The sequence below is a fragment of the Colossoma macropomum genome, unplaced genomic scaffold, assembly GCF_904425465.1.
Source record: "Colossoma macropomum unplaced genomic scaffold, Colossoma_macropomum, whole genome shotgun sequence".
Lineage (NCBI taxonomy): Eukaryota > Metazoa > Chordata > Actinopteri > Characiformes > Serrasalmidae > Colossoma > Colossoma macropomum.
The window spans coordinates 28,765,773-28,778,297 of record NW_023494799.1 but is presented as its reverse complement, the minus strand read 5'-3'; the positions used below and the strand labels follow the sequence as shown (position 1 = coordinate 28,778,297).

General features: G+C 39.6%; 1 protein-coding gene across 3 annotated transcripts in view; it reads left to right on the top strand.

Annotated features, from left to right (window-relative positions):
• The window catches only part of si:dkey-110c1.10 (unconventional myosin-Va), a 29,025-nt gene that overhangs the window by 13,483 nt on the left and 3,017 nt on the right, over positions 1-12,525 (top strand). For all 3 annotated transcript variants that reach the window (XM_036586008.1, XM_036586007.1, XM_036586009.1), the window contains exons 17-30: positions 347-667; positions 1,008-1,164; positions 1,380-1,619; positions 3,131-3,340; positions 3,445-3,538; positions 3,684-3,838; positions 4,007-4,180; positions 4,912-5,012; positions 5,195-5,312; positions 5,505-5,613; positions 8,038-8,160; positions 9,521-9,672; positions 10,022-10,129; positions 10,898-11,033. In XM_036586008.1, coding sequence (XP_036441901.1) covers positions 347-667; positions 1,008-1,164; positions 1,380-1,619; positions 3,131-3,340; positions 3,445-3,538; positions 3,684-3,838; positions 4,007-4,180; positions 4,912-5,012; positions 5,195-5,312; positions 5,505-5,613; positions 8,038-8,160; positions 9,521-9,672; positions 10,022-10,129; positions 10,898-11,033 — 2,198 coding nt within the window. The remainder of the gene's footprint in view (positions 1-346; positions 668-1,007; positions 1,165-1,379; positions 1,620-3,130; positions 3,341-3,444; positions 3,539-3,683; positions 3,839-4,006; positions 4,181-4,911; positions 5,013-5,194; positions 5,313-5,504; positions 5,614-8,037; positions 8,161-9,520; positions 9,673-10,021; positions 10,130-10,897; positions 11,034-12,525) is intronic.

The window sequence follows — 12,525 nt, the reverse complement described above, 5'->3', positions numbered from 1 at the left end:
TGCTATTCCTGAATAAATCATTGCAGAATTCCGAAAAATCCACAGATCCCAAATAAGTGGCTATAGTTTATTTTTCCAATTACTTTTGTTACCATTATGTGTGTCACTTAACTTGTGAAAGGTTCACCAGTTGGAGAAGAGGTCGTTTATATATATCAGTCTTACAGGCACAGTAACAAAAAACAGCCTAGGTATAAAAATAGGCTGGAAAATGGTCATGTAAAATGACTGATGATGATTTTTGGTTTACAAAACTGCACATATATAAGTAGAAAAATGGAGACTACGGGCCCTTTAATCTAAGGGCTTTTGACCTTTAGGTAATGCCAGTCATCTTCTTCTCCAGGTGGACGTATGAGGAGTTTTTTGGACGCTACAGAGTTCTCCTTCATGGCTCATCTGCTCAGGATGAACTGCAGGTGTCCTGTCAGAAGGCGATCCCTAACCTCATCCCGGACCCTGAGCAGTACTGCTTTGGCAAGACGAAGGTGTTCTTCCGGGCGGGGCAGGTGGCTGTGCTGGAGAAGCTGAGGGCTGAGAGGCTGTGGTCGGCCGGAGTGCTGATCCAGAGCTGGGTGAGAGGCTGGATCCAGCGCCGGAGGTACCTGCAGCTGCGCCGGTCTACTTTAACGTTGCAAAGATACACCCGTGGAGCACTGGCCCGCAGGTAACCGGCTATGTGTGTGAGAGGGTGTTTGAGAGTTTGTGTGTGTGTTGAAAATACATTAAAATAACTTGATTTGATTGTGTATATCATTCATTAGTGTAATGTGTAGTTAATTTTATTAACAGAAGGAAAATAATTCATAAAATATAACATAAAAGTAAAACAACAACAACAAAGGCAGTAACTGAAGGAAATGAGTAAAAACAACAAACAGTGCTATGTTAGTGTGAGTATATTTTGGTGTTGCTTTTATAACTCATTCACGTTGAATTCATTATACGTTACACTATGCTGAATTAGGTTTTAACACAGCATCTTTTTGAATGTGTGATGTTATTAGGTTGGCGTGGACCCTGCGGTACACGCGGGCTGCTCTGATCATTCAGAAGACGTACCGTATGGTGATGGTGCGGCAGCTCTATCTTGCCATCCGAGAGGCCACCATCACCATCCAGGCCTTTGCCAGGGGGATGCAGGCCCGCCGCACATACAGACTGGTGAAGCCCTACAGTCCTTTGCTCTTCAGCTAATTTCTTATATCCTTTTCTATTTTCTTTCTCCCCTAAGGTCAACTTATAGCAAAAGCTTTTATGTTATTGAAAAAGTCTATATACTTTGATATATATGATATATATATATATAGTGCAGGTGTATATGTGATTGTAAGTCTGATTGATGGATGCTGCATCTCTAACCCTCTGGTTGTGTCCAGCTGCTGGAGGAGCGGGCGGCGGTGCGTGTGCAGGCGTGGGTGCGTTGCTGGCTGACCCGCCGCTGGTTCAGGCGCATCAGGGCTGCGGTGGTGCTGCTGCAGTGCTGTGTGCGCAGGAGGGCGGCGCGGATGGAACTGCGCAGGCTGAGGGCTGAGGCTCGATCTGTAGAGAGGTACAGAGAGCTAAACAAGGGCATGGAGGTCAAACTCATGCAGCTGCAGCTTCGTGCTGACCAGCAGGTGAGAAAGAGGAGAGTGTGTGTCTGTGTGTATGTGTAACGGTTAGTGCTAAAAGAGGGGTGATAAGCTTTGTGAAGCCTTTAAACTGCAGGCTTATTTAGTTATCGATTTTACCACTTCAGTAATGACTATTAATTGTTTGGTAAGTGCTATAATTATATATGGCAGTATAATTTCCTCTGGCATTTTAGATTAATCTGTAGTTGCTTCATCATTCAAGACCAGTGATCACCAGCCCTCTTTCTGGGGCGCTACTTTCCTGCAGAGTTTAGTTCCAACCTGCGTTTAATATCCTGCCCCTCCTTGCCTAACTAATGCATCTAGTCCAGCCAGTCAGGTTGTAGTTGCAAATAGACTTCACAGGAAGGCAGGATCTCTACCTTCCAGGGTTGGGATCCACTTATAAGGACTTATCTAAAATTTCTTACCCTTTTTTTAACTACTTCCTAACTTCATACTGTGTGAAGATAAATAAGATATGCATAAGGGGTGGTGATATCATAACATGATAATATTTGTCATTATCGTTAGGGCTGTCACAATCATGAAATTTTAGGTGACAACCGATTGTCATATAAGTAAATGAAATTAATGATTTAATTGTTGTTCTGTGTTTGCTATTAAAACACACCTTACCTGCTAACTTTGTTTACTTAGTTGTTAACACTGGTCGCACTGTTGAATCAATACTGTGCGCACACACAAATGTCTGCAGTTACACAGAATTATGTGTAGGCTTAACATTAACAAAGCTGCATGTTCTCATTCTGCTGGCATGCATGCTAAAAACAAATGAACAAACAAATCATCTCTGCCCTCTAAACGTATTAGACCACCCAGTGATAAGTTTTTTAGTTTCTAATAAGCCACATGAGGTCTAATTGAACGCATTTACTGTTTTCTTTTATTGATTTTATGTGTCCAATTTTGTTTACTGCAGCATAATATGACTGTGAAATCTAACGACTGTGGAAAATTACTGCAGTCAGGTTAAGTGATCGTGAACATCTTAAATGATTGAGATTAGATGTTTGTGTAATAATTGTGACAAATTATGTCACGTTATGTCGCCATATGCTTTTTTAAAGAACACTAACCAGCTGCATGTTTCCTTACAATGAGACCATAATTAGTTTATGTAGATTTAGTTAACTGAGTAAATAAATAAATAAATATCTTTTTGATATTGTACATATTTTTGCCATATTGTCAACCCCTAGACAAGCATATTTATTCATTTTTCATTTTATACATTTGTCTGAAACCAAATTGGTTTCTTACTGAAAATATTGATTCCGACCTTTTAAATGCTGATTCCAAACTTTTGAACAGTAGTGTACCATGGTCTTTTATTCAGTAGACTATATTAACATGTCATTTACTCACATTTATTCAGTTTAGTGAAGAATGTCTATTGGGCTTAAAAGAGAAGAACATCTTGAGTAGAATTGAGTGTGATTGTGTACGGCTGTGTGTTTTTCTTTTTGATTGTGGGCTCTGTGTCTCCCAAGGCCAAAGAGAGTGCGTCTCTTCGGGAAGCTCTGCACACGGAGCGCGAGTCTCACAGCTCTGAACTGGAGCAGCTCCGCTCGGCCCTACTCAAACTGCAGAAGCAGCTGCAGGAACAGAGCCACGCTGCTCCCTCTGTTACAGCCCAGCAGGAGGAGGAGAGGCAGAAAGCTGAGGAAAGAGCAGCCCAGGAGATCCAGCGCCTCACACAGGTCTTGTGTTCACATCTTATACATTGTCTGCCTTTCAGCCTCATTCTTTTATTTGTCATTTTGTAAACTGAAATAGCTGATTGCTGCTCACTTCCATCCTGTAGGAGATAGAGGCTCTGAGAATGGAGAGAGACTCCTTGGAAAAGGAGAGGGATGATCTCAACACTCGTTTATGGCAGCAAGAAAAATCTCAAGAAGGTAAATGAATGAATGAATGAATGAATAAATAAATAAATAGTTTGGTATCTGTGCCCTTTTTTGTACTCCATGTTTAACAAGTGCTTTGGTTTATTTGTGTTCATTTGTTTTATTTGCATTTGTTCTGACTGTGTTTGTCTTTTAGAGAGCAGACAGCAGACTGAGGTACAGGCTGCAGCAGTGGTACAGGCCGAGCTCGAGGAAGAGAGGAGGAGGTATCAGGGCCTGCTGAGGGAGTTCACTCGTCTAGAGCAGAGATATGACAACTTGAGGGACATGAGTATGCTCCCTACTGCTGAGGTACTGCTGCTGATGGAGAGTGAGAGACAGAGTGTGAGAGAGAGATACTTGTTTTTTTTGCACCTGTTTTTGTCCTGAAAAAATCCCTTGTCAACAAGGGAAAAATGTCAGTTTCTTTAACAGATGTTTCTTTTGGTCAGTGTACATGTGTTCATGTGTGTGCTGCAGCGTTGGCGTGGGCACAGGCGGACGGACTCCACTCAGAGTTTGTCTCTGGAGCCTCCATCTCCCATCTCTCCATCCTTTAGCGGTCCTCCTGACTTCTCCTCGGCTGAAGAGGGCAGGAGGATCAGTGTCACCTCTCCTTTCGATAGGAGGCCTTGGAGCCCTGAGCAGCCTCTGGTGAGACCTCCAGGCTGCACTATTAATCATGCTTATTATTAATCTTTTAGGTCAAGCTTGTCCACTTTTGAGCTAGAAAGGTATTTTTGGTCTATCCTTTCCATTGTTGGCAAGTAGTGTGTCATATTGTGCAGCAACAAATAGGCTACGATCAGTTGCTGAATACCTGAATCAGGCCTGAACGATTTGGGCGAAATATCTATTTGTGACAAATATCTTTACTGCAATTTAAATTGTGATCATTAAGGTCCAGTCTTGATTTTATGGCTATGAAGGCCAGCATATACACCTTTTGCGTAATTTCTGAACATAATGTGCTAGACTATCAGTATAGTTGTGTGGTGGTTGTGTTATGCACACAACACATGGGTGCTGTGTTGATGATATAGGCTATAATAAAAATTGCAGTTATTGCGATTTGTAAATTGCACTTTTAAATTAAGATTCCACTGTAAAAATGTTAGTCTCTCAGCCCTAACCTGCATATAGGTGTAGCTGATAAAATGGCTAGTGAATGTAGATGAAAGACCTAATAAACTGGCGACTCTGTGTATATTCAAATGGATTTTACAACTAAATATAATTTGATTAGTATGGATTGGACATAATTGCCTAAGCCAGAGCCTCTGTAGTAATAAAGTCTGCCTGATCAAGTCTTACCTTATAAACTGCAAGTTAAAAAGAATGATAAAAAACTGAAATATAAGTCTCTATATTCCCTTTGTGTGCAGAATGCCTTAATGGAGGATCTGGGTGTGCCAAAGGACACAGCAGGGAAGATGCAAGGAGAAGACCTTCGACACGCTTACGATGCCGTCCGAGTGGCCAACAAGTCAGTTCTTTCCTTTTTACCTACCATTTATTTCAGTTGTTCTGCACAAAATGCAAAATGTAAAGGCAAATGTATTTTTTATTGGTCATGAACTGAATTGAGGGCTTGCTGATAAGTGTGTGTTGCGCTTGTGTTCATGTGTGTGTATTCTTGTTGATGGTGTGTGCTGTGCTGTGCTGCAGGTTTCTGGAGAGGCAGCTGTTAGCTCAGAGAGCTGAGGGGGAGCAGGAGAAAGCTGCTCTCATGCTGCAGCTCCAGGAGGCCCAGGCTAGAGATGCTCCGGCCAGCAAAGAGCTGAAGGTGACCGAGACCTCACCCTCATCTTAACCTGTACTCTGCTATGCACTGCTGTCCAGCAACAACTTCACTCAGAGCTTTTCATCTCCAGCCTCTCTTTGTAGTGCCTCTCTCTGCATCAAAGCTGTTTGCGAGGCTCTATCATACACGGCTCTCTCGGTTTTGATGGTTGTTTGTATGTGTCTGCGTGTTTAGGATCTAATGGAGCAGATGGAGGTTCGGGAACAGGAGTGCTGCAGGCTGAGGAGGGAACTGAAGGAGCTGAAACACACAGTGACACTCAGAAAAATTCTCTCTTATGCAGGTCTGTAATGTACTGCACAGACATTCGCCACAGGCCGAAAGTATGAATGTATGCATTGTTGTTCATTTTAAGGTTTCAAAATATTTTACAATTTGTCAGCATCCAGCACAACACAACATGTTAAAAGACATCTAGTGTAGCCAAAGAGTATTTCCAAAATACTCCATTGATTTGCAGTAGGCATGTGCCAATATTAAGTAATAAGGTATTACAAAAAATTCAACACACACTCAGTCAGTGATGTAACAAGTCATCCCCAGGCCTGTATGAAACGTTTTTGGACTAGGCCTCCTTAAAGGGTAATTCCATTGATTTAAGAAAAAAAATTAAGTAGTTTAATTGTTGAGATGTAAACAGATTTATTCATTCATTCATTCATTCATTCATTCATTCATTCAGAGTGGTTTGGTGTGAAATGCTCCGTTCTAGAGAAACTTACTGATTCAGAATTGTTCACAGTGGTGGTGATAGGAACCAGACGTCTGAAGCATGCCTCTAAAAGCTACTTCACAGAAAGTTATTAAATAAAATGGTTATGAATACACTGAGACGTTGTTGTATGACAGCTTTGAGATGAAATTTTGGCCTAAAATGCATTTTTTTTTAAATACTGTGTTTAAGGTAGAGATTCAGGGTGTTGTATGGCAAAATGGTCCCCAAAGAATTTTTTTTTTTTCAGATTTATCACTATTTTACCATCATCAACATTCATATAAAAACTCAGAAGACAAGTGTAGGTTCACTGGTGGTTTTGGATAGTCAATAAAATGGCTACATTTGTGTTGTAAAAATTGTGACCCCTGATTCTTAACGCCACCACTGTAAAGAAATCAGAGGTGATCATTTTCTTTGCAATGAACCATTTCAACTCAAACCACTCTGAATGACTTTGTTTAACTCTTAATCATTAAGTTAGGCAAAAAATAAGAAAAACTTGTTTGAAATTACCCCTTTAATTTAAGACACAAACAAACTCAAGGCGAGCCAGTGTCATTATGATATAATGTTAGAAATCATAAAAGACATGAATGAGTGAGCTACCAGTAGGAATTTCAGTTTTTAGCATTATCTCATGAAGGTAAAACATACCAGTACGATTTATTCACAGACTTACTGCACACACCAACGTCCTGAGAGCATTTTTAAAATCGACTACTACAACTATGCAACGCGTGTAAAAAACAGAACTGGCACGGTGTAACATCATCCCCTCAGAGTTTAGGTGGAGCCCACCCATTTTCTATGAATACATTAGTTATATACCCAAAATACTGCTACAGAATGCAAGAGCAGACATTTTACATAAACACAACAGAAGCAAAAGACTAATAGCTAAATCTCATATTGTACGTATTTGTACATCTCAAGATGTACAAACTTCACTGAAACTACAAAGAAATGTCTCACCTTTAAACATCTATTAAAAAAACAGCATTACAGATATGAATGAAGTCTGCTACGTCCTTTATACAAAGAGCCATCATGTACGATTTTTTTAAAGGCAGAAATCTCCAAAAAGTACAACCGCCATTATTACTATTAAAATGACATGAAAATGACATGAAAACAACATGAATGTTTATCTTATGTGTAAATTATGTAGTTTTTTTCAAACAATATTATCAAAATATTCTAAACTTTGATAATAGTATAGGTAATTATCATGATATTTATATCAGCTCATACCTAGTTTGCAGTGCTGTAATATATTGGAAAAGAGTCCATGCTTATTGTTGATAACCGTCCTTACATTGATTAGTTTAAAATTATTTGCAAACTTAAAATTCAACATACATAATTCAGCTTATTAAGCTTTCAGGAGCCTTTGAATTAGCGATGTATGCTTTGCGAACAAATCGTCTCTTTAAGGTGAACACTGAGAGCTGATTTTTAGCCGTTCTTCCAAGTGTGTCTTGTTAGTTACTCTGATTTTTGACTTTCCCTGGTTTCCTTGTACATGACTGTTTGACAGATTTGTTTGCAGTTTGCCTGTCTGTCTATTTCATAATCTCTGTCTCTTATTCATCCAGTGAAACTAACATCTGACTTATTTGATTTTTTAAAGGAAAAACAATGCATTTTCGTTAATTAATTAGAAGGTAGATAATTTTTTTTTTTAATTATGATTGATAATAACTTTTTTTGGGAACAAACTGACGATGCTACTGAATGAAAAGCCTATTGATCTGACTCACTGAAAAGAGCCAGAACGCCTGTCACTTCACTAAACATGAGAACCCGGTGGATATGATTAGAGATGCAATAAAACTGCAGGATAGTCTCTAAAAAAATGAGAAAATGAAGGATTATTCAGTTGTACATTACTGCTGCAGACATGATAATAAACATAGTGCTGTCTGTTACATTTTGAGGAAAAGGTTTTGGCCATGAGTGTATGTAACAGTGTCACTGTCCTCTCCTCAGGCCTGGCCGTGTCTGTGTCTCAGGAGCCCATGTCTCCCTCCACACAGTTGAGTCCAGCACTGACTGGACTACTGGAATGTAGGAAGAAAGACGAGAGCAGGCTCATGAAAAACCTGATTACAGGTACACATACACAAACTCACTCTCACTAGCTCTCACTCAACCTGTCACTAATCTTCCCCACTGTCTTAAAGCTCCATGTGGAATACTGTCAGAGTTGGGTAGTAATGGAATACATGTAATGACATCACGCAATCAGGATACAGGAAGTGTAACTGTATTCTGTTACAGTTACAGAAAAAAAGACAGTAATGAGACTACAGATACATTATGAAAACAGAGTGATCACTACCAGGATTACATTAAAACCACTCTTAGCTATTTTCTTGCCTGTGTTAGTCTCTAGGAGCTAAATTGTTCTGATTTATTAAGGCTCGATACAATGTTGCAAGAGAACAGAGACAGCAAGATGTGGCAAGCTCACATGAAAGAAAAAACTCAGCATGTTTACAAAGTCAACTTTTATCACTTTTTATGGTAAATTTCATTTTTCTTCCAAGGTCTTTTTTTTTGTTGCTGTTGCAGCAAACATTATGCTTTTAATGGTCTTAACAACAAATCATTATGCAAATAGATTAAGTAACTTGTTATGGAATAGCTTTTTCTCTTTGATTTCTTTAAGTCTTGTGGGTAAACTTGCAGACAGCCTTTTATAGAAAATAGGGCACTGATGGCTTCAAACAGCTGAAAAACATTGCCAACGTAGTGTTTAATGTGAGACCAAACATTCTCTATAGGGTTTAAATCTGGACCCAAAACCATCATTAAAACTATTATATTTTGGCTTGGTCTGTTTTTTTGCATGTAATCTTTGTGGGACGATTAAAAAGAGACATTAAAAATCAAGTTAGGATGAAAAGCTTTCCACACAGCACAGAAAATGAGCCAGACTGAGAACAGTAACACAGCCATGTCTGAATCGTATAGACAAAGGTACAAACGGTTTGCTCAGACAGGAAATCTGTGTCATTCCAGTGAGTGCAGTTTGAAGGGTAGGTCACCATGCACAACAGAGTAGGAATGTTAAAAAGCTGTTTGGGTACAATATTCTAATATTTCATTTCTAAGTTCTAAACTATGCATGCCTTTTTTGAATACCTGAAGAACTCCACCAAAACATTTAATGACAATTTTAAATGGATGTACATAAAGCTGTACAGACTGTTACACATCACCTGTATTGTTTCTGTGCACTTCTGTTTATCTTGTTCTAGAACGTGGTCATTGTTTTTCTTGTGTCTTTATTTAATTATATGATTTTAAAAAGACAGGTTCTCCAAAAGTAACATAAACTAATCAGATTTCATTACTAACATAGTAATCCTGTGGATTAGACTACAGCAGCCTTAAGTCTAAAATAGTACATTAATCAGTAATCCATACACATTTTTAAAGTAACTCTTCTCATCTGTGTGTTCTGCAGATGTTCGAGCTGAAGTAGCTCTCTCTCTGACTCCGGGCCTGGCAGCACAGCTTCTCTTCCTGTGTGTGCGGCAGGCAGACGTCAGCAGGGATCACACTCGTGCTCGAGGCCTGTGCGTCGCTGCATTGGCAGCCTTCAAAACAGCCCTAAAGGTAAAAAAAACACAAATATAGCACAGCATTATCAAAACTGACAGCACAGTCTCTGATGGTTTTCTGTGTGACTGATATTAACCCAGTAAATATGCTGAAGTGATTGTCTCTCATACTGGATTAGTGCCTGCTAGGATCAATTTTTGCCTTTTAAATTATCAATATTTTAGGACTAAAGGCCCATTTTGGACAAAGAGGAGCACTCCTTCTCTGAGAGCCTTTATATGGACCATTGCGGATTAGGATTCCAGAAATTGGCTACACCTAGTTATGTTCATGACACAATGGAACTGATACCATATAGCTGATTTAGTAAGCAGTAGACTGTTTTTCCTTTTTTCTGCATTAGAAACACAGTGGTGATTTGGACATGACGGCTCTGTGGCTGAAGAACGCCTGCGTGCTCAAAGACGTGCTCACCAAGCACTCACCCACACAGGTCCTAGCTGCTGGGGAGGTACTAAAATTAAATGATCATGGACGAGATCCATGATTTTAATCCTCTGTGAATCTGCAATGTCTGTGGTTTTCTCAAGTGGACAAGTAATAATTACAGACAGAATTACCTTCGCAATCCCAGAGTAACAGTAATCCTGTTTGAACTGAGCTCATGGTAATGCAATAACAAAAAGTATTAACAGACATGCACAGTGTGATGTTATTACAGAATGTTATTTGAGTCATGTACCCAGGCTATTTGAGATGATCTTGGAAATGATTGAGATAATCTTGGAAACGTTAAGATAATCTTGGCAACGTTGCTTTCCGAAGAAAAATGTGCCTCCATTTTTGTCTATTTTTATTTTTCTGCATAATTTGAACAGCTGTCCTTTTCATTATGTTACAATTTCATGACGAACGTACTAACAGAAATGCTCCAGAATTGCTTGGAATAAATCCTCTTTACATTAACTTACATTTAAAGTTAAGAAGGTTTTTGCCTTCTGTGAAGTTATTGTGTTGGAAATACAAGTTTCTCTGTGGACAGTGACACCTGTGATATACTTTTTCCGTAACAGATTCCATAACACTAATCCAGCTGGAACAGCGCTTATTGCATACTAAATCTCACTATTCAGTGACTACAGGGACTTCAATGCAAACTAGTTGAGCTATTCTTAGGTTATAGAAGTGTGTAATAAAACTTTGGGCCCGCCGATGGGCCCCGGCCATTTTAGAGGTTTAACTTTTAAGCATGGGCTCTCTCTTGTTTGTGGCTGTATAGGTGGTAGGTGGAGGTGAGGAGGTGCTCCCTCTGCAGGTGGAGCTGAGGGAGCAGGTGCGGGTGCTCGGTGACGTGTGTATTCAGGCCTACCAGCAGCTGCTCGCCATCTCTGAGAGCCACCTACAGCCCATCATCGGTACAGCTCTCATCACAGCTTCCCTGTTTCTCATGATTATACATACAGTTGTCATTCTGTAGCTTGTGTGGTGAAGTATGCTTACACATTAAATGGTTTATTGTGTTGTCCAGCCATTAAAGGGGATTTTTCAAAATGCCAACATAACTGAGTGGTTCAGCTGTAAGCAAAGCCATTCATAGTCATGAAACTTCATTTCATGACTATTGTAAAACAATGTTTTGGGCATTAAGCAGTTAATTCGCAGCCATTTCATGTAATAGCTTTGTGTGAGGGAGCTTTCAGAGGCGTTAAACGGTTTGGACGTCTGGTTCATATCACCACCGCTGTAAGCAATTCTGACTAAGTAAGTTTCTGTAGAATGGAAAGGTATCAAGCCACTCTACATGACTGAATGAATAAATTATGCAGAAACCTTAAAGAACTGGTGGAATTCCCCTTTAAATGCACTTAGAAACAACATTTATAATTATGCTTTAATTCTGCATCAAGACATAATAAAGTAATAAGCCGCAAGAGGTCATGTTACTGCGATTTTATCACGGGGAAGGGCGTTTTTAGGCACGAAGCGAAGCGGTGTTTTTATAAAACGGCGGTCAACATAAAATATGACAAAACACACAATTTTTCAGAAAATAATTTGTTATTACTAATAAAAATCGACATAAACAAGCATTCCGCCAAGAAATGTAGTTCCTTTAGTTTATGGAATCGTTGCCAAGCAACCATGGACCGCTGAATGAGGAGAAGAACGTTCAGTCGCCCGTCACTGTATACTGCAGTCATTTCGTTAAATTTTTAATTATTTGTCGTATAAAAATGAACATATGATAACATAACACTATTTGATACAAAAACCTTCGCTTATAAGTACTTTTTGGTCGCCAAATTTATCACCGCACCAAACCAACGGCGCCCCTCCTCTCACACTGGGGCTGAATCTCAAATGCCTCTCTGATCCCTACATAGTACCCTACGTAGGAATTTAGATACTGGATCCTGCACCCCAACAATGCACTATACAGCTAAAAATAGTCATTTGGGATTCAGCCACATCCATACTCGACAAGTACTACTACGTGGCTGTAGAGGCTAGGATGTTTAAACATCAATAGCTAGCACACTATTTAGGGAGTACGAAGCCGTTTGGGATTCAGCCTGGGTTTGACGCTACTTCTGACTTAAACACAGACATCTGAAGCGTGTAAACTATTCAAGTGCCATTCTTTAGACTTTAAAATTGCCGTTTTACAGTGAATCATATCGTAAGTACTTTAATTCAAGCCTGTGATATTAATGAAGGAGTTGTTTAGCCTGTTAGCTATCTTTTAGCCTGTTAGCTAGCTGACCAGCCTAGTTCTAGTTACAAAGACTATATGTCATAATTCCCTCGGTTTAAACAAAATGGGTTTATACCTCATCAACACACTCGGTGCTCCACGCGAGCAGCATTTTAGAGTCAAAGCTGGGTATTACCAGCCACCTTGAAGCC